Here is a 22649-nt window from a genome sequence, read left to right on the forward strand (position 1 = left end):
CGGCCCCTGACCTTTCTAAAGTTGAGTAGCCCTCCCCTAACCTTAGAATACGGTTCCCGTTTTGTAAATTCTTGGGAACCATTTCTCTTTAGGTTATATTATTTTAAACCATAAACTAACGTTTTTAGAACATTGCAGGCATGTTTTTCTGTGGCAACATTAAAAGCACTTATGTAGAACGTTCTCTAATGGTTATTTTTAGGTTTTATTTGTGTAACCATAAATTAACCTTCCAAGAACATTGCAGGGAGGTTTTTGTGGGACAACCTTAAAATAACATACAGAAAGTTTTCTAATGGTTATTTTTAAGTTTTTTTTCATTCACATTTGTCATAATTTTTCATCATCACATTTCATTATTTGAGGTTGACAGACAACAATGAATTAAATTAGTGAAGTAGGCTAACATTTAATTAAATGTAGAAAATAGATAATAGTAAATGGCATTTTAATGAACAGATGAGGAAAAACTTTCAAGAATACACTACATGGGGGGCCTGGGTAGCTCAGCGAGTATTGACGAGTTCGAATCCAGGGCATGCTGAGTGACTTCAGCCAGGTCTCCTAAGCAACCAATTTGGCCTAGTTGCTAGGGAAGGTAGAGTCACATGGGGTAACCTCCTTGTGGCCACGATTAGAGGTTCTCGCTCTCGGTGGGGCACGTGGTGAGTTGTGCATGGAATGCCGTGGAGAATTTTTTATTACACTAAATTATAAAACAGCTATACACCTTCCACGTGGAAACAATCTTGGACGAATGGGAAACAAAAAGTAGGAAAGCTCATTCTTAAAGAGCACCTATTATTGTTTTTCAAATATTACCTTTCATGTAGTGTGTTATATAGCTGTTTGTGAATGTAAAAAAGTCTGCAAAGTTTCACAAATCAAAGTGCACGACAAATGGAGTTATTGACTCCTAAAAGAAAGAACCGATTCTGAACACCTGAAACGAGTCGTTAGTAATTCCAGACTTACTTCCTGTACTAAACTACGTAATTTGGTAACAAAAAACCCGCCTCTGGTCTTCATTGGCTGCTCGCAAACAGCTTTGACCTGCCCTCAAACACTACACTAAACGGTAGACCAATCACAACAGACTGGGACATCTGACCAATCAGAGCAGAGTATGTTCTCTGAAAGGAGTTTAGAATGAATCCTTTAGAACGGATCATTGAATGAGTCGTTTTTGACACTGGGAAAAAAAGGTAGTGCTGCAATTTAAATTATGAGCAAATTAAAGTGTTTTTTGACCTTGGATGCATGTAAGTCTATTGTATGAGACCTTTAAAACAAAATTAGGCACGTTTAAAAACCATAATAGGTGCACTTTAATTCTTTTCAAAATGAAACTAGGCCTGTTTAAGGACGACAAATTAATCTCACATCCGACTGCATATTTACAGTTACAGTGAGACTTTAAGTGCGTACAGTGACTTTTGGTTCACTTGGGGAAAATATCTCTTTTACAAGGTAAAGCATTTGGTGACAACTGTTGTATAAATGCTTAATTGGTTGTTTTGTCCAAGAGCTTGTTTTGTTGTTGTCAAGTTCACAGCGCTATAACGTGCATATTCGAGAAAAGTGGGAGTGGAGTTCAAGAGGGCAATTATAAATAAACAAATGCTGCTCCTTGCTGTTGAATTCTTTATTTATGTTAAATATTTAATAATAAACAATCAGAATGATCATGGTGGATGGGGGGCCAGTGGGGTGGCCAGTGTTGTTTAAGGGGGCCACCGCCACTGGATATATGATTTGTTGATGGCAGAGGATGCTGGAGAGTGCCCCAATTTAGTGTTACTTGATTTAACTGCAACGTTTGATACTGTTGATCATTCAGTTTTAAATTAACACACTGAAGAGATGGATGGGAATATCTGGGGTTGGTTTATTTCCTACTTGTTAAATAGGAAATTTGCAGTGTCTATTGGAGATTAGATGTCCTCCTCTTTAATAATTAACTGTGGTGTTCCGCAAGGTTCACTGTTAGGGCCAATATTGTTTTCACTATATATGTTACCGTTTGGTTGTGTGATTCAACGAAACAACATTAATTTTCATTGCTTGGTGCCAGACTATTTAGCAGAACTATAAACTCTAAATTGCCAAGTTACTATTATTACTATTTTAAATATCATATGTGTGAATTGACTGAATTTTATTCTTAAGTTTAAATCCGTTCAGTTTACTCAAAGCCAACTCATCCTAATTTAAAAATCCAGTTTTTATTTAAACCATATGTATTCGCAGTTGTTGCAATACTAACATTGTGTAAAATTGCATTTTAATACAATTCACAATACACTGAGGTGTGCGATTAGTTGGTAAATCTCACCCTATAGATCTCCTCCAGCAGAGGTTTGGCACAGTTCTTGCCAAGATCTTCCGGCGGCACCAGATCGCCCTGACCCTGCGGCGTGGACACAACCTCCGCCCCGAGAAACGTGCCGTTCACCGTCTCTGCCACCAGCGTCAATCCTGGAGACCTTGACCGAAACAGAATTACTTCATTAAAGAGTGACACATTTAACATTAAGGGGCGACAACTTACATTAACGCAACGAGCCACAAGTAGTCTTGCTAATTGACTCCAGACTGTTGAATTAATTCAAATGAATGCACTCTGCTTTGCAACGTGTTCGCATCACCAACTCAGGTGTTCATTCATTTTAATCATTCAAAGGACCAGCATCAATTATTCCACTTTTACCACATATACAACAAGCACATGTCTGAATAATGTGTTTATTTCAAGATATTTTTTAGGTTTTTGTCCCTAAAAAGCTTGTTTATGTTACTGATTAAATATCTTGCTTAAAAACAGCCCAAGCCACTGTTACTAATTCAAAAATTACGTGGCGAAGTGATATGGAACTGTAATGCGGTTAATAAATCTGGAACTACCTCATTAAAATTAATCAATTAATATTAATACAAGTTTAACTATTTATTACATTATTTATAAAGTATATAAATAATAAGAATTTATTAATTATTAATACATTATTAATAGTGTATTAATAATTAATACATTATTAATAGTGTATTAATAATTAATACATTATTTTATTTATAGTTAATAAGTATTAATTAATCTGTAGTTAAATATTCAATATCACCACAGTTCCTCAATCTGTAAAAACATGTTTATTGTAATGCACTTACAATAGAAGTCTATGGGGCAAGTGTACCAGAGGCATGGAACTGTAATGCGGTCCAAAAATATGGAACTACTTTATTAAAATTAGTCAATTAATATTAATTAATATTAATTATAAAAATGTGTAAATAATGTATTTTATATTCATTTATTAATAAATAATAAATTATTAATAATTAATAAATTAAATAATTTATTAATACATATTAATTCATTTGTATTAAATACCTGTATTTAGCACAGACAATATCACTACAAAAACACTTATACATTGTAGTAATGCACGTTCATTAGATGGGGCAAGTGTACCAGAGGCACGGAACTGTAATGCGGTCAATAAATCTGGAACTACTTTTTTAAAATGTATCAATTAATATGAATTAATTTTTAACTATTATATTATTTATACAAATGTATAAGTAATTAATTTTATATTAATTTATTAACAATTTATATATATTATTAATGTATTATACATTATTTTTTAATAATTAATCAATATTAATTAATCTATAGTTAAATATTTAGCACAGACAATATCACCACAGTTTCCTCAATCTGTAAAAACAAAGGTAAAACATGTTTATAGTAATGCACATTCAATAGAGGGGCCAAGTGTACATGGAACTGTAATGTGGTCAATAAATCTGGAACTACTTTATTAAAATAAATCAATACATTAATTACATTTTAACTAATTATTACATTTATAAAAATGTATAAATAATTGTATATATATTTATGAATTATTAATATATATTATTAACACATTATTTTATTAATAATAAATATTAATTAATCTGTAGTTAAATATTAAGCAGTGAAAATCCCAGGAGAACAGCAGTTACAGAAATACTCAAACCAGCCTGTCTGGCACCAACAATTATGCCACGCTCCAAATAATTGAGATCACATTTTTTCCCCATTCTGATGGTTGATGTGATCATTAACTGAAGCTCCTGACCCGTATCTGCATGATTTTATGCACTGCAGCCACATGATTGGCTGATTAGATAATCACATGGATGATTGTTGGTGCCAGATGGGCTGGTTTGAGTATTTCTGGGATTTTCACACACAACAGTCTCTAGAGTTTACTCAGAATGGTGCCAAAAACAAAAAACATCCAGTGAGCGGCAGTTCTGTGGACGGAAGTGTCTTATTGATGAGAGAGGTCAACAGAGAATGGCCAGACTGGTTTGAACTGATAAAGTCTACAGTAACTCAGATAACCACTCTGTACAATTGTGCTGAGAAGAATATCATCTCAGAATGTTATTCTGAGATGTGGGTTGGCGCTGTTTTGATGGCACGAGGGGGACCTACACAATATTAGGCAGCGGTTTTAATGTTGTGGCTGATCGGTGTATATCTCTTGTTCTTGTTCAGCACCACACAAACCTGTACTGAACACTCCCTTTTGATCAAATCAGAGATGTTGCTCATGGCTATTTTTTGCAGGATGGAATTGTTGTTGAGAAAATGGATTCCTCATGGCAGCAGTTTTGTAGGTGATCCTATTATGCAAGTGGTGGTTCCAACCCAAGTTCCGTTCTTCAGTACTGCAGATTTCCCATGACGCTATTGCTGGACATTTGGGGTTTAAAAAGACATATGACCGCATTCTACACCATTTCTTTTGGCCAAAATTGAAAAAAAGCTGTTCGTCAGTACATTAGAACTTGTCTAATGACTGGGAAGCTGAATCAAAACATGAAACCTGCCCCATTGTTTCCTATGCTTGTGATAAGTCGGCCATTTGAACACTTGATTATTGACTGTGTAGGTCCACTGCCCAAGATCAAAGTCTGGCCGTATTTATTTGCTCACCGTTATGTGTGCTTTGACACGGTACCCTGCAGCGTATCATCTTCTTAGTACTACGGCAAACTCCATAGTGAAGGCTTAAACCCAGTTTTTGTCCATTTTTGTCATTTCCAAGATCATATAGAAAGATCAGGGATCTAATTTCTCTTCTCAATTGTTTTCACCGGTGTTAAGGCAGTTGCAGGTTAAACACAATAAAGCAAGCACCTATCATCCCCAAAGCCAAGGTGCCTTGGAATATTTTCACCAGACACTTAAGTCTTTATTGCATGCTTAATGTATGGAGATGGAGGGGCCTGGGTAGCTCAGCGAGTAAAAATGCTGACTACCACCCCTGGAGTCGCGAGTTCGAATCCAGGGTGTGCTGAGTGACTCCAGCCAGGTCTCCTAAGCAACCAAATTGGTTGCTAGGGAGGGTAGAGTCACATGGAGTAACCTCCTCGTGGTTGCAATTAATGGGGCATGTGGTAAGTTGTGCATGGATCACAGAGAGTAGCATGAGCCTCCACATGCTGAGTCTCCGCGGTGTCATGCACAGCGAGCCATGTGATAAGATGAGCGGACTGACGGTCTCAGAAGCGGAGGCAACTGAGACTTGTCCTCCACCACCCGGATTGAGGCGAGTAACCGTGCCACCACGAGGACCTACCAAGTAGTGGGAATTGGGCATTCCAAATTGGGGGGAAAAAAGGGGATAAAAAATGGATGGTGATTGGGAAGAGGGATTGCCGTGGCTGATGTTGCCCCAGAGGCTGGTCAGGAGAGTATAGGTTTCAGTCCGAATGATCTAGTGCAGGGGTGTCAAACTCAGTTCTTGGAGGGCTGCAGCCCTGTAGAGTTTAGTTCCAGCCCTGCTCCAAAATGCCTCCTTGTAATCTTCAAGCACTTCTGTAGACCTTGATTAGCTGCTTCAGGTGTGTTTAATTAGGGTTGGAGCTAAACTCTGCTGGACCGTGGCCCTCCAGGAACCGAGTTTGACACCCCTGATCTAGTGTTTGGGTACACTGTTCGAGGTCCGTTAGCAGTGTTGTGGGATAACTGGACAGAGACTGAGCCTCCTCAAAATTTGATAAATTACGTGAATGATTTTAGGCTCAGACTTTATGAAGCGGGTAAGTTAGCAAAAGAATAGATGCTCATCTCTCAGTCAAAAATGAAGTCTCTTTTTGATTGGCAAGCTGAACACAGTTTTTCCTTGGCGATCAGGTTGGCACTTTTTCCCAATAGACGGTTCCCCCTTTCAAGCCCAGTATTCTGGCCCTTTTACTGGTGTGAAACAGATTTCTGATCTGAACTATTTGATTGCTACTCCTATGCAGAGAAAGTCCACTTAGTTATGTCATATTAATCTGTTAAAGCCTTACCATTGCTGTTCGTCTGGGTTGTGGGATGGGGATGCTACTAACGTTAAACCTGCTCTAGTGGTTGAGACTGCCTCGCACTCTCCTTTGGGGAATGAGGTGGATGAGGGAGTCGCACCACCAGATGATGCTATATTGCTGGGCTGTTTAAAGAACTCTGGATGTTTTGCTGGCTCATCTGACTGACTTTAGACGTGCTGAACTTATTTGCCTCATTAAACGATATGCCACCCCTTTTGTTAATGTTCCGTCTTGTACACACTGGGTGGGACGTTGGTGATGCTGAGCCCATCCATCAACGTTTCTATGGTGTTTCCCCAGAAAAGCATAAGCATGTCGATGCCAAGGTTCCAAGGAACATGCCATTGCACAGCCGTCGTTTTCAAGCTGGGCATCGCCCTGTTTGTTGGTGAGTAAATCTGATGGCACGTTTCGCTTTTGTACTGATTAAAGGAGGGTAAAGTAACTAAACCCGATTCCTTCCCTCTCACTCGAATGGAGGATTGCGTCGACCAATTTGGGGCCGCTAAATTTGTGAGTAAATTCGATCTACTGAAGGGCTATTGGCAAGTCCCACTGACACCGTGCGCTCGAAATATTTCTGCTTTTATTACACCCGAGGGATTATTCTCGTATAATGTTACGAGTTTAGGTTTAGGTTTACGCAACGCCCCCGCTATGTTTCATTGATTAGTGAACAGAGTTGTTTTTGGGTTGGTGGGAGTGGCTGTTTATTTGGACGATGTTGTCATTGTTAGTGATTCCTGGGAGCAGCACTTGTGTCGCATCGCAGCCCTGTTCAGTCGCCTAGAGGAGGTGCATCTCACTGTCAACCCGGACAAGTGTGAGTTTTCCAGGGCAACAGTGACGTACCTCGGTAAGGTGGCTGGACGGGTGTGTGCAGCCAGTGCGTGCCAAGGTTGATGTAACTGATTGCTACCCCTCTCCTACCACAAAGAAAGAGTTGATACGTTTTTTAGGAGTGTTAGGATACTATCATAGTTTTTGTAAGGACTTCTCCACTGCAATGGACCCTCTTACTGATATGCTCAAGGCTAAGGTTCAACTGGATGCCTGCCTGTCTGCAAGCTTTTGAGGCAGCTAAATTGCTTCTTTCTTCTGCCCCTGCTTTGGCGGAACCACAGATTAATAAACCTTTCAAGCTGTGTGTGGACGCCAGCAACGTAGGTGCAGGAGCGTTGCTACTTCAGGAGAATGGTGAGCGTATAGATCGACCGGTGAGCTACTTCTCAACAAATTTATCTTCTTACCAGCTAAACTATTCTGTGATTGAGGAGGCGGCATTAGCTTTGATTTGGGCCCTGTAACATTTTGAGGTCTGTGTTGGGTCAGTGGTTGTTCCATTGGGTGTGTACACTGATCACAACCCCCTCACATATTTACATTCCTTGCAGTGCCCAAATCAACGCCTTACCCAGTGGTGTTTGTTCCTACAGTCTTATGCGCTGGACATAAGACACATTAAAGGCTCTGATAATGTGTTGGCTGATGCCTTATCTAGAGCCTCCTTGCCCTGAGTCTTTGTAATTGCCCTTGTTGGGTTGCCTTACTGTCCACCCTGCTTGTCTGGTTTTCTTAATTTGCTTCTGCAAATCCCGTGGCTGCTGAAGGCCGGAGTTGGCAGGGTGTATGGGTTGGGGCTATCCAAAGGTGTGATTGTTTTTTTTTTAAGGAGGTCTTTTGTGGATCCCTGCTTTTTATGGGGGAGGGTGTTACAGCCCCTTTTGGGCTGCATTGGTTTTTCTTTTGTGTTTATATTTTGTTTTGCAGATTAGTAGTGGCCGAGTTGAGAAGCTGATGGGCGCAATGACTGGTCCTGACAGGATTCACCTGTGCTGAGGGTTCCACCGACTTCAAAACCGGCTCTCTGCCCGTCTGCAAGTGCCTCTCCTCACCAGACCGGTGTTGTTTTGGCTTTATTCTTGTTTTGTTATTTCATTTCCTATATATATTCTTTTGATTAAATTATATATTTTGAGCTTTTATCCAACGTGTAGTCTCCCTTATTTTTGCGGCTTACGAGCCGGCCGTGACAACATACATATAAACTCTTCATCTGGAGAATATATAGCCTGTAAAAAGCATCATTTGGTAAATACTTGCATATACAGCATTGTAAGTCATTTCAAAATAAAGAGTCCCCGGTGTATTTCAGACTCGTTTAAAGTTGAAAGGCTCCCGTAATGCACCAAATCTTAATTTTTCTAGTTATTATTGAGATTTTGATTGCACAATCAACTGCTTTTGTTATAGTATTTATTTTGAACTATTGTAGCCTCAATGTCTGCACTTTTTATAGTAAGGAAAGTCTAAGATTTATTTTTATTTTTTTTATCATTCTAGAAATAAAAAAAACGATTAATCGGTTATCGGCCTTTTCCACCACCGTAGCTATCGGTTGACCTATAGTTTATTCTCTATGATAAAAATACACTGACTGAGCTGTGCCTTTAAACTAATGGAAATAAAATGTGTATTAAAAACAATGTAAATACTAACCATTTTAAAAAATATATTAATATACATAAAAACAAGTGAAATCAATCAAAAAGTCAAAAACGTCATAACTTTTTAAAAATAAATAATTTTTATCAATTAAAAAAAAAACATTTTAACACAATAGAAAAAAACCAAAATTATATAGAAATAATATATCACAAAATATTTAAGAAATATATTAAACTAAAAAAATATTTGAGACAATAAATAAAAAATACAAATACATTTAATGTCAATAAAATCTGCAATAATGCAAAAACGATTTTAAAATAAATAAGGCATAAAGAAAATGTTTATTATAAAACAACAATTTTTATTAAAATAAAAACAATATAAAATAAATTGTAAAATAAAATTAAGCAGCTTGAATCGGATTAAAAGAGAGAATTAAAATAATTTAAATGTAAAAACTTCTGACAGCACAGATTAGTTATAATTTATGTTTTGCAGAAAACATGGGAATATATATCATTTTATGTATTGATTATGTGATGTATTGATGATAGATGCGATCATTACATACTACGTCACAGATACTGTATCATGTATACTGATATAAATGTGCATAATTTCACGCACCTCGCTGTCCGGGGTTGTCATCTTTAGAGCGAATGTTTGGTATTTTCACTTTTTCCGCTCAGTGTGGACAACACGAGTCTCTGTCAGAAGAAGCTGCAGCCCTCAAACTCCATGATGTGTTAAACAGCACACGTGTGTTTCTACTGGAGGCTCAACACTGACGAACTACGGGAGCAAGAGAGGACCAAATGACGTAACGCGCAAATGTTACATCTAAGAACCACAAGAGGGCGCAGAAGCTTCAATTAAGGACACTTCAAATACAACTATGGCAGTCAAAGTTTGTTTTATAGAAACAGGGGTAGATTACGGGGGCATGGGGGAAGGTAACCCCCAATAATCAAACCAGCTCATGTGGATTTTTTATAACTCTGTCAATGTTAGCTTTAGTGTACAGTAAATATATTGCATATTTCTCCTTTAAATATAAAATCAAATACAATTAAAATTAAATAATGTTGATGTTAAAGATTGTCATTTAAATAAATATAAAAACGTGCAATTTTATTTAACAATGTAATAAAAAATATGAAACGAAATAAAGATATTTTTAAAAAGTACTAAGCTGCACACAAAACAGACAACAGAACTTGCTTAAAGGAATAGTACACCCAAAAATTAAAATTCTCTCATAATTGACTCACCTTTAAGCCATCCCAGAGGTGTATGTCTTTCCTTCTTCAGCAGAACCGAAATTAAGATTTTTATAAGCACATTACAGCTCTGTATGTCCATACAATGCAAGTGAATGGGTGCTAAAAGGCATATTTAGGCAGCATAAAATTCATCCATATGACTCGAGTCGATCAATGAATGTCTTCTGAAGCAAATCGATAGGTTTCTGTAAAAAAATTGATAATTAAAACTTTTATAGTTAAAAAAAATAAATGATGCATTTCTATGCCCAGCCTTATTTTTTTTGAAAGTTTTAGGACCGGTGCCAGTTCACAGCAGACAGTGTTACACGTGCGATGCCGAAAATAGAAAACAAGCGATTAATAGAATATACCGTCGCTCATCACGGCTGGTTAGGACAAAAACTCCGATTATCATAGAAAATATATCTTTTATCGTGTGTCAATTGTCGTCAGTTTAGGACACATGTGACTGTCGCTGCCTGTCGCCTCCTCTATGTTTCTGTTTGATTTACAAGTACTCCGTTCAAAAAAATAAGGCTGGGCATAGAAATGCATAAATTCTTGGACTACAAATTCTTCAGACATGTTTAGTAAGTTCTGTTCTCTGTTTTGTGTGCAGCTGTGTTCTGTTGTCACTATCGCTGTTTTTAGATAAAACGAGTTTTCGCTTGAACGCCCCTATGTCACGAGGGCGCTGCATGAACTGTTGCTCTCGTGTCCTATCATGAACACACACAGGAGATCAGTGGTCAGTGAACATTTTCACTAAATAATACATTAGATTTCAGTTTGTTTCTCACCAAATCTTATCGTATACTTTCATAACAATCACGAGTCTCATGAATAATTTAATAGACTTCTGAATTATACTTTTGTGTTCTTTTGAAGCTTGAAGAGGTGGTCACCATAAACTGCCATTGTATGACATCACTGAGCACAACATTTCTTCACAATTTATCCCTTTGTGTTAAGAAAAAGGAAGAAAGTCATATAGTGTTATAACAACACAGGAGTGTGTAAACAATGACTGAATTTACATTTTTGGGTGAACTAATCCTTTAAACAGTAATCAAATGAACAATTACACAATTTGCTTTGGATTTAAATCATGCTTGCTGATTAAAAAAATAGTTACTGTGCTTCTGTTGAAATAAATTAATAAACTGTTATCCAAAAATAAGTCTCAGTCATTGCTATTATAAAGCAAGCAGCACAAATACTCATTATTATAAAACACATGTGTAGACCTGTACAATGATTGCGCAACACAGTTTTCCAAACATGCTTTAATAGACAATATAGTATCAGCTGACATGAAACACATGTTCATAAGCTACTGCACAGCACCCATAGAGATCAAGGATTAACTGGGAGGACACAGCATTGTTGACATCAGGAATGGACATTTGAACTAGTAACAAGGCAATTACTGATATCAAAAACTATCATTTTTACTAGTAAGACATGTAATGCTGTATAATCACAAGCCTTTTAAGCATTTAATGTTTTTGTCTGACTATCCATAATTATATTTTAGAAGTCTCAATTATAATCTGACTCGTCAGAATGATCGTTTGAGATATCTGCAATCGTAATATGACTAGTAAGAAAGATGTTTCAAGATATCTGTAAATACATTTTGACTAGTCAAAATTCCATGTAAGCTACTGTATCTGCGATGACATCACAGATATTTTATTTTTATTATTTTTTACTAAATGGACAGTTATTAAAAAACTTTTGATTTAATCACCATGAACAAAAATTGAAAATGCATAAATACGCTACTATTTAACCCTGTAATGTCTGACACATGAAATACTTTTTTAGATGTTAAACTGTTTTTAGGACCATTAGACAAAATATAAACAAATTGTAAAAAAAAATAATTTTTCATTTTTATGTATCATATACATTAGGCTTTAAAGGTCATTATCAACTTGAGGTCCAGTAATTAATTTCTGTGTAGGACATTTGTTATGTAAGTTGTTCTACAGTGGTAAATCTTGGGGTATTATCAGAGGACTCTCTGGACTTTTCAGAGATATCAAATATTTGAGAGTTTGTCCATGACAACTTCCTCTTCTTGCTCTATAAATATGGACTGAAATGTATCACAGTGCAAATACAATATGAGTAAAATATTCTTTTTTCAATAAACTATTTTTAATCATATGTATTTTATGCACCAAACAAAAAAGAGAAATTGTAAAAGTTTTTTCTCTGGGTCTCAGGATCTTATGGTGAGATGACATCATAATAGCTTATAATGTAACATAATGAGATCTTTATAATGAGCAGACTGCATATATGAAAATACACAGAAATATTAGTTCACACTTTAAATATATTTTATAACATGTATATGTCAGAATTTTCAAAGCTCTGTGATTTGTTTTGTGGTGTGCATGAATGTAATGTAATGGTGATTGAGAGATATTCCTCAAAAGCCTGGATTTCAACATGCGTTTTCAATAAAATAATATACAAAATTTTAATCAAGCACAAGTTGCTTATATTCAGCAAATACTCATTTTAAAATATCAGTAACAATGTAATCATTACTGTCACTTTTACTTTATTAAAATAAGCTGTCATTTATCCCAACATAAGAGTCACTTTTCACGCAAGCCATTTTAAATAGATCGATATAAACATTGAAACCACTTTATTCAAAAATAACCACTAGATGGTGCCATAAACATGTGACACTTATATACCATAGGTTATTTGGCTCGTCAGCTTGAACAGAGAGTGAAACAGGAGCTGTCAAACGTTGTGTATCATATTTAATACACACAGCATTATAGGGTTAACATAACTGCATTAAACTACGTAAATAATTGCATTAATCACGATTTTAAATCTAACTGGCTTTATTGGTTCAGTGGATCTCCTTTGATAACTGACCTCAGACCAGCTCAGTGATGGTGTTCACCATCCACAAGAGCTGATGACCTACAGAAGACACAGGCTTTCTGAATGAGCATACACCAAAACATCTAGTACCAAACATTTATGGTTTGCAGGATATACATGAAACCAACCAAGATTTCACAATCTTTAGCTGGAGGTGATGTGAAAGTCTAGACTTGGTTTTGCTGGTTATGTCTGCTCCGAGTGCTGTGCTCACTTCATTCTCAAAGTTTGTACAAAACAACCAAATCTTTCAGGGCATTTGTTTTCACTCTTCACACTTTTGACTCATGACTGATATCCAGCAAAGTGATGGGATGTTCAGCCATCTTTATTTTGAGTGTGTTTTGAAAGAAGCTCTTCGCTCCCTTCTGACCCCCATAACCACCACATTTTTACATATGTTCCCATTCAGAACGATTGGCGCTGAACTACGGGGTTTCATGACACTTTAAAGCTGAAGTTCGATTTCTTAACCAACCGGAATTGCAAAAATAGGCAGAGTTTGTAAAGGCACACTACCATACTACTCTTACTATTTCTGCCATATAGGTAAGGGTAGCGTGCCATTTCAAATTCAGCTGTTTTCAGATATTTCCCAGAAAGTTCCCCTTCTGTAAGTTTAACATAGTCCTGTCCCAAACTCACACTATTGGTTGGTGCAATGCATCCGTGTCAGGCCTCTCAAAAGAGAAGAATGCTTGATGGCACCAGTGTTATACTTTAAGGTGAAATCAACGTAAAAATGACATAGTTGAGACTGAATGTAAAGCTGGGACAAAATAATAATAAAAGCAGCACATTTCAGCTGTAAAGGTTGCATGTTCAAACATCACAAGGTTTGATCCATGGTAATAAGTGAATGGATAATATGGATGAAAGTGCCTGCCAAGATTAGTAATGGAGTGATCTGTAGATCTGGTAAATCAGACTTTGGGAAACTCCCCACCAAACACAAAAACACTCACTGAGCACTTTATTAGGAACATGTTTTTGGCACCATTCTGAGTAAACGCTAGATACTGTCGTGCATAAAATCCCGGGAGATCAGCAGTTACAGAAATACTCAAACCAGCCGATCAATCATGCCACGCTCCAAATCAATGAGATCACATTTTTCCCCATTCTGATGGTTGATGTGAACATTAACTGAAGCTCCTGACCCGTAGTAATTGCATGAACAAGTAGGTGTACAGGTGTTCCTAATAAAGTGTTCAGTGAGTGTATCCTCACAACAGGATAGTTCACTGAAAAATAAAATGATTATACCCTCATGTTGTTACAAACCCATATGACTCTTCTGTGGAAAACAGAAGTTGACAATGCAGAATGCCAGCCTGTCACCATCCACTTCCATTGTATGGAGAGAAAAGATGCAGTGAAAGTGAACGGTAACTGATGCTTACAGTTTGCCAAATTTGAGTCTTTCACTAAAGTCAAATGGTTTTGCAATTTATTTTTGGGTGAACTATCCATTAATCAAAACTCAAATATATCTGAGCATACATTTACTACAGATTGACAAATGCCCTCACTCCAACTCAAAAGAAATTCAGAGCCCCAGTTCTGGTTTCCGTATGTTTTATTGATGTTAAATCAACATTATGGTGTTCATTCTGCAGTTTAATCAAACAGGCCAAAGCCCATGTCCTCATCGGACTCCTCAGACTCCTCCTTGGGCGCCTCCTCTTTAGCAGCCGGAGCAGCAGATTTCACCTCAGCAACAGAAGCTGCAGGAGCTGCGACAGCGAAGGCAGTGGGGTCGGCCAGGTAAGCCTTCACCTGTGGAGGAAAGAGAGGACGTTACATGGCGGAGACAGCAGATCACTCACTTGTAAACTATATAGCAAAGTTAAAGCTAATGACGATCACCCATTTAAGACAGACAAATATTTCTTGTGTCCCTGCCTGTCGGGGGTCGTAGACGGACAGGGATAGAAGGAAACACGTTAGTGTGCAGGGGGAATGACAGAACAGCACTGAGCAGCTGCTTTGTAACCTAACCTGCAAACAGAACCAGATCCATGTGTATTTGAGACCAAAGAGCAACAGAGATTTACCTTCTCAGCCAAGGGGAAAGAGTAGTCGGTTTCCACCGCAACAGCCAGGACCCTCTTGTATCCGTTGATGATGGAGTGAGGGATGGAGGCGAGGGTGGGGTAGCCGATCTGCAGACACACACTGGCGATGTTCCTCACACCCTGAGAGATAAAGATAAAGTCAAATAGATGTTTGGAAACACTCAAGATCACAATGACGAGGTCAACCATTGAAGACCATTTTTAACTGTCTGAGACCAAGCGTCCCTGTGAGCTGTGGGATTCAAACACACAGGGATAGTAGGAAACAGGTTGATTTGTGCAGGGGGAACGACAAACCAGCACTGACAGCTGGACTGTAACTTATCCTGCATCTTTACAAACAATTATCAGCCTTTCATATGCATCACTCATGAATCAGTTTGATTCATTTAAATGCACCTTTTGAACTGATTCAATCAATATTTTGGCAACACTTTACAACACTTATATTTGTTAAGTTAACTACATTACTGAAAATGAACACCACGCATTAATCTTGGTTAATATTAGGGATGTGCACGAGTAATCCATTACTGGAGTATTCGTTGTACACCAGCTGGTCAAGTATTAAAACTACTTGAATATCACAAATTGACTTTCCTGTGCATATTTGACTGAATTACACTGAGATTGGGTGAGATTCAGAGGGAAAGTACAGTTATAATCAAGTCCACCGGGGGTGCTATAGATGTGTCGAAAAGTTGGATGGGAGTCAAGATGGCGTCTTTGTGTGCCTTCAAGCAAAGCCGAAGTGTGGCAATACTTGTAATGTTTAGATTGTTATTGAATTAGACTCCTTTTGGTATTCGGTTCTTTGAGTCATGCATACCAACAGACAAGGATCTGCTTTTTTACAGTGAAAAGAAAATGTGAAGCGGTACGAGAAACTCTGAAGCGCATCACACTTAACACGGGCAGAGCGCATTTGACAAAAAGAGGCAACTTTCAGAACTTATTCTATTTCTGAATAAGATGTAAAATAAAAACATCATAGCCTTTTTATGTAGACTTAGAATTGATAAGCGTGATACCCTAATGCCGTCAGTATTGGTTCCATGTAAGCCCTGGGTGAGTGCAAATATTTTTTACCTTGACTTTTAAATCTTTATTTTATTTTGCTCTCAAAAGAACACCACAGTTTGTTAAAGCCATCTAATTTTGAGGCCATTCTTGGTGCATTCTGTAAATTAAAAATGTAATGCGCATTAAACTTGTCATTTATAACTTTGTGTAATCGATTACTTGTTTGATGATTACAGTACTCCATTACAATTTCTTGAAAATGACCATCACCAATTTAAAAATAAAGTTATTGAATTACTGTTATTAAATTTAGTTATTGCATTATGGACTAACACGACAATTTTTATAAATTAACGTTAACCAATAATACAATTGTTAGTTCATAATACCCATTGCATTACCGTAACATGTTAATAGATAAGTTTTCATTTTCTGCCCAACTTGGAATGCCCAATTCCCAATGCGCTCCAAGTCCTCGTGGTGGCGTAGTGACTAGCCTCAGTCCGGGTGGCAGAGGACGAATCCTAGTTGCCTCCGCGCCTGAGACCGTCAACCCGCTCATCTTATCACGTGGCTTGAGCACGTTGCCACGGAGACATAGCGCGTGGAGGCTTCACGCCATGCACTGCGGCAACCACGCTTAACTCACCATGTGCCCCACCAAGAACGAGAACCACATTATAGCGACCACGAGGAGGTTACCCCATGTGACTCTACCCTCCCTAGCAACTTGGCCAATTTGGTTGCTTAGGAGACCTGGCTGGAGTCACTCAGCACACCCTGGATTTGAACTAGTGACTCCAGGGATGGTAGTCGGCGTCAATACTCACCGAGATACCCAGGCCCCCCACAATAATAAGTCATGTTATTTTATTAAGGCCATGCTAGCTTCTGAGGCCATTACCATGACGAAAGGGAGGTTAAAATATAAAACAGGTCAAACTAAATGAACACATTTACATGCACACAAATACGTCGACTACTCGCAAAAATCAGCTTATATATATATATATATATATAAAAGAAAAACTGTTTACATTAGATTTTAAATAAACGCATCATTCTCTGCTTTTGACATCAATCCGTGGAGAGACATGCGCTCAACACATGCGCACACTGGAATGCCGGTAAGTGTATACGTCGCCGGTATGTGTATACATGCCACGCGAAATTGCCGTAACAGGCAAAAATCTACCCATGTCGATGGTTTTTCTTACACCGTTTATGACCTTACACCAGTGGTTCTCAACAATGTTCCTGGAAAACTACACATTTTGGATATCTCCCTAATCAAACACAGCCGATTGAACTCATCAGCTCATTAGTGGAGACTCCAAGAATGGAATTGGGTGTCAGAAAAGGGAGATACAAAATGTGCAGTGTTTGGGGGCTCCAGGAACAGGGTTGAGAACCACTACCTTACATCGATAAATATGTTTATAGCGCTTACATGACCACACGTGTTGTTGGCTTGAGCATAAGAATGTGCATGTAAATGCGCTCAATGTTTAAGATCCATTTTTAATAGAAAAATAATCTGAAATTAAAACTTTAGATCCATACTGTAAACTGCAACCAAATTTGTAATTAAAAGGTTAATTAAAATGCATTACTAACTGTTGCATTTAAATGAAAACGGTTATTCTCCATGGTGTTTCCAGTGTCTACATTTGTATTTTTGACGAACAAAATATCTTAAATCTACATTAAAACAATGGCTGTTTGGTTGATCAGAGCAACATGCATCACTTAGCCTGTACAAATAAGGGAAGTGGTAAGGTCGCAGCCTAATGTACTGCATTATTAGTAAACTTTCAGTCAGGGATCAATTCAATGACAGTATAAATGTCACACCTCCAGGAACCTCTTTTGCAGAGCATCTTCAGTGATGTCCAGCACCTCTGGGCTGTAAACACTGCCGTTATCATACACCTGCTGGATGATCAGCCCGTAAGAGAAGGGCGAGATGTTCAACATGTTGAGCAGCGTGGCCTCGCTGGCGCCCACCTTATCTCCATGTTTGATCAGCTGAACGTCACTCTGTGAGCAGGACAGAACGTACGTTTTAATGGAACGAGTTTAACTGACTACATCGAATGAGATGAGTTTTTATTCTGCTCCTCACCAGGATTTCAATGGTTCCTCTGGAGATCTTGGTGGTGATTCCCAAAGCCTGGAAGAAAGAGGTCTTCTCAGGACCCAGCCCGGTGTTCTGAGCAGGCACAGTCACCTCACAGGGGGCGATGGCACCAGCACGGGCAGCAGCTGGCACCTAAGACAAGAGATCACAGTTGTAAGGACATGCTTACATCGGTTTACACTGAGACACTTTCAAGCCCTTAAGGATCAATGAAAGACTATAAACAGCAATCCTCACTTTGTTTGCCAACAGCAGATCCCGGACCTCAGTCAGATCTTCCTTGGTGAAGACAAAGCCAACATTCCCACGGATGTGGGGGAGGAGCCTACAGAGACATGCGAAAAATGTATAAACATCATCCAGCCAATACAGAACAGTAATGGGAGATATAACAAAATGCCATAGTCATGTCTGAGACCAAGCGTCCCTGTGAGCTGTGGGATTCAAACACACAGGGATAGTAGGAAACAGGTTGATTTGTGCAGGGGGAACGACAAACCAGCACTGACAGCTGGACTGTAACTTATCCTGCATATAAATGCATCTATCTGCATTTCTTATTGTAACGAATAACTGAAGGACACCAAGATCAAATTCATGTAGCGTTAACTCTTCGGGAACTTTCAGTTAATCGCCGCTTTAACAATTTATGCAAAACAGATGTGGCATACTCCTGCGGTAATGTACAGTTTTGAACAATTGAGGATTGTTTAACAATTGTATGAAATGATTCACTATTACGTCACCAATACAAACAGCGAGTGGGAACTTTTAATGGGCTATTACAGCAACAAGTTACGTCATACATTTATACTATATACGCATTTATACATGAGGCTCGCACGACTACTCATCTATATTAGTCCCAGAAAAGTGGCCGGGTCAATGTCCACCATATTTAAAAGGTTTAATTTCCCCTGCCAATTTTTTAAAAACTCTTGACCAGGGGTGTCCAAAGTCCGGCCCGCGTGCCATCTGCGGCCCTCCGACTGCTTTGATGCGGCCCGCGAGAGACTTTAGAAATAGAACAGAATTGGGCCCGCTATGGAGAAATTCTGAAATTCATATTCTGGACACTGGATGTCGCCATCACGTGCAGCCACTATTCACAGCATAGCGTCTCCGCTAGTGCATTCAGTGTCGTCACCAGCTTCATCCACTGCCAAGAGTTCGACAGGAGTTTAGAATACTTCCAAGGATGAAGTGCCCCGCAGAAAGAATGATGCATTTATTAAAAGGACTGACATCAGGTTAGATACTTTACTCATGTCCCGATATCTCACATCATACAACGGAGTAGAGCTGCTGTTGTGCGAGTGGCTGAACAGAGCGTGCAGAGACGCGTGAACCGAACGCACTCTTCCAGGACGTCCTCTGTAGCACAGAAGTATACTGCGATGAATTGGTTCGTTCTGATATTTCGTTCAAAGAAAAATGATTCGCAAACTTTCCAGCGCCATTTGAGTGAGGACATCCTGTAGAACAGAGCACTTAAAACTCTTGCACATCTGTGCCTAACGCGTGCCGCTCAGCTTGCACATGCACATCTACAAAATAAAATGAAGCGCCATCATTTATCAAATTAAATCGTATTTGTAACACAAGCAACAGAACAGACGTTATAATTGTATAGCTATAAAGAGTAATTCCTTGAATCAATTCTGATTGGTCACACCCAACAATATAAATTATGCATAGTCGCAAGAATTTTGGCTTGTGCCACACGTGAAAACATGCACTGTAAATGTCTGCCGCTCGATTCCCTCATACATGCTTTGAAAGTCTAATTTTCACATTAGCCAATTCCAAACATATTTAAAATGCAAATACAGAGGACATAGTTTGTGGATTGAGGAATTTTCCATATAACAAGCGTAACTGGAATCATGTGATCCTCGAACAGTCTCGCCAAAAGATTAATTGTCATCCAAACATATGAGTTTCATCACAGAGGTGCCATGCAAATGTACTTTTACAGACATCACCCTGAGAAACAATTGCAGTCTGAATATGGCTAATGCTTAAACACTTCGTTGTCAGATACGCACCTCTCCAGAGCGGGATTGTTCTCCAGGTGGCCACGGATGGCTTTGCGCATCATTGTGTTTTTGCCCATGAGCACGACGGCCTTGCCCCGCAGCGACAGACGAATCGTCTGCATCTGCTTGGAGCCGACATTGTCTGCGCCCACAATGAAGCATTTGGGGTAGTCATCCAGCAGTTGCTATGGAGAAGAGTCACATCAAAAAACTGACCTCACTGGGGGGGGGGGTGCTCATGATGATTAACTTAAAGCATTGCAATGTCTGAGACCAAGCGTCCCTGCAGGCTGTGGGATGCAGACAAACAGGGATAGTATGAAACAGTTTAATTTCAGCAGGGGGAACGACCAATCAGCACGGTCACAGCTGACCTGTAACTAAACCTGCTGGAGTTCATTTCGTAAAATGACAGTAGCGGTGAGAACTTACGATGATTTTCATGAAATAGTTAGACTTCCATGTGGCCCTGTCTTCCCTGGGCATCTTGGCAGTGCTTCCAAGGATCGGTTTAACAGCCGGTTTAAAGACAAGGTTTTGCAATCTGAGGATTTGAGAATTCAACTAATTAGACATTTAAACAGACATTTAGTATATACAAACTATTAGAAGTACTCTAGAAAACGAAAATTAAGCTCATTTTAAGGTCGCTTAACCCTCATGCACTGTTCGGTCATTTTTGACCGAAATTGGTTTCTTCAATAAAACTGGTTTTCTTTATCTTACGGGTACGAGACTTGGTGACTTTGTCCATTTGATATCGGAACACACAAAGAAGAGTCGATTCGATCAGTCTAAGTGGTAGAAAAAAAAAAAAAAAAAAAAAAAAGTTACACTTGTACTGAAAGTATGCTTGTACTTCCTATGGTGGTCAAAAGTGACCACCATAGGAAATGAAAGGGGAAAGAAAAAAAAAAAAAACATCAAGAGGGCAAAACACAAACAAAACTGAACTGGTCAGACTATAAATCAAAACTTTAAAATTGATAATAAAAAAATAAAAAAGCCACAAGAACACACATTCATCTTGTTACAACCAGGGACGAATTAGGTTATTACTTCAGGTATACAAAAACTGACAAATAACCTCAAATCAAACAAAGTGCTAAATCTGACAAATGTACTCTTTGATAATGTGTGTATATGTATATACCTCAATGCAGAACTTGACAAAATCTAGAAATCTTCTTCAACCAGGGATTAAGTAGCTCTCTGCAGCCATCTAGTGTTTATACTTGTAATTGCAGCATATTTTTTTTTAATTGAATAGCACAGTTTGATCCTTAAGACTTCAAGCGGTATATGAGGATTGGTTCAGTATGAGAAAATACAAGTCAATTTTCATGCTCAAGCTCATATAGGAAAATTAATTTAAAATAAAATAAAATAAAAAAAAAAAGACAACTTTGATGCTTTTACATTATTTAATTTAGAGTTGTTACATTTCTTTCAACACAATTGAAAATTACGCATTTATTGTTTCCGGTCACTTTTGACCGGGAACACCTGGAGTGCGATTTAATGATGGACAGTGCATGAGGGTTACTATTTTTTGCATTGTGTCTTCTTCATTCTGCTTTCATTTACTCGTAATATAATTTATAGAACTTTAAAAGGATATGTCAATGTTTTTAATACCATACCATGGTGGTCTATGGCCATTTTAATGGCTTAATCCAGGTAAAAATATAAATGCATCCACTTAACTGTCATGCTAATGCAAAATATTAGTACCAACAGTGGTTCTAAAATATGCACTAAAAATATACATGTGTGTGTGTATAATACATCTCATTCTGATGTAATATGACATGTTATTTCAGTTAATACAGTGCTACTGTGATGACTTTAGTGTTAACCACTGTGGTTATAATAAACAAGAAAATTAAACATTATGAAAGGTCTTTAAACTGTTTGAGGGAGATTCCATATTAATTTATTAAATCATAATTATGATTTTACCGTAGAAAAATTGGCAACAAATACAGTTTTTTGGCTAAGGCTTGCACAGGTTGTAATGGTTTGATGTGGCAAGAAAGATGTGATGCCATGATATCAACTTAACACATCGACAAACCAATAAAATATCAAAAATCGATATAAGATCTCATCATTCAAAGCTCAACACATAGCGAGAGGCCTATACTAGCAAGCTAAAGGCTAACTGTGACGAACAAAAGAATCAAATGCAAAGTCTTTAAACGCATACACATTAGAGCACTTTTTAATAATGATTCTTCATTGACTTATGACACAATTAGGGATTAATAGTCACAATATTTGCTTAGAACAGTAAAAGCAGCGTTGAAGAAATGCAAGCCTTACCTCACGGTACAGACGCGTGAAAGAAAGAGGGCGCTGTAGG

General features: G+C 38.2%; 1 protein-coding gene, 3 non-coding genes and 1 pseudogene across 4 annotated transcripts; all 5 read right to left on the bottom strand.

Annotated features, from left to right (window-relative positions):
- The window catches only part of LOC127430062 (RNA 3'-terminal phosphate cyclase-like protein), a 21344-nt pseudogene extending 14661 nt beyond the window's left edge, over positions 1-6683 (bottom strand).
- A 7882-nt stretch (positions 6684-14565) lies between these two features.
- Positions 14566-22649, bottom strand: rplp0 (ribosomal protein, large, P0). Its single transcript, XM_051667996.1, has 8 exons — positions 22610-22649; positions 20717-20828; positions 20294-20469; positions 18483-18570; positions 18231-18377; positions 17960-18145; positions 15062-15202; positions 14566-14783 (listed from the first exon to the last, which is right to left on the bottom strand). Exons 2-8 carry the CDS (start codon positions 20768-20770, stop codon positions 14625-14627), a joined length of 951 nt encoding a protein of 316 aa, XP_051523956.1. The 5' UTR covers positions 20771-20828; positions 22610-22649; the 3' UTR covers positions 14566-14624.
- Positions 15288-15414, bottom strand: LOC127431308 (small nucleolar RNA SNORA63). The gene has a single exon (XR_007895567.1). It is a non-coding gene; the product is annotated as a small nucleolar RNA SNORA63 (small nucleolar RNA).
- On the bottom strand, positions 18653-18779 carry LOC127431303 (small nucleolar RNA SNORA63). The gene has a single exon (XR_007895566.1). It is a non-coding gene; the product is annotated as a small nucleolar RNA SNORA63 (small nucleolar RNA).
- On the bottom strand, positions 20548-20676 carry LOC127431315 (small nucleolar RNA SNORA63). Its single transcript, XR_007895569.1, has one exon. It is a non-coding gene; the product is annotated as a small nucleolar RNA SNORA63 (small nucleolar RNA).

Source organism: Myxocyprinus asiaticus, chromosome 3 (genome assembly GCF_019703515.2).
Source record: "Myxocyprinus asiaticus isolate MX2 ecotype Aquarium Trade chromosome 3, UBuf_Myxa_2, whole genome shotgun sequence".
NCBI lineage: Eukaryota > Metazoa > Chordata > Actinopteri > Cypriniformes > Catostomidae > Myxocyprinus > Myxocyprinus asiaticus.

Coding starts and splice junctions, on each gene's coding strand:
- rplp0 (XM_051667996.1), bottom strand. CDS start 20,770: ATGCCCAGGGAAGACAGGGCCACATGGAAGTCTAACTATTTCATGAAA. Junction 20,470..20,716: donor ACTATTTCATGAAAATCATC/GTAAGTTCTCAC, acceptor TCTTCTCCATAG/CAACTGCTGGATGACTACCC. Junction 18,378..18,482: donor ATCTGCTGTTGGCAAACAAA/GTGAGGATTGCT, acceptor CTCTTGTCTTAG/GTGCCAGCTGCTGCCCGTGC.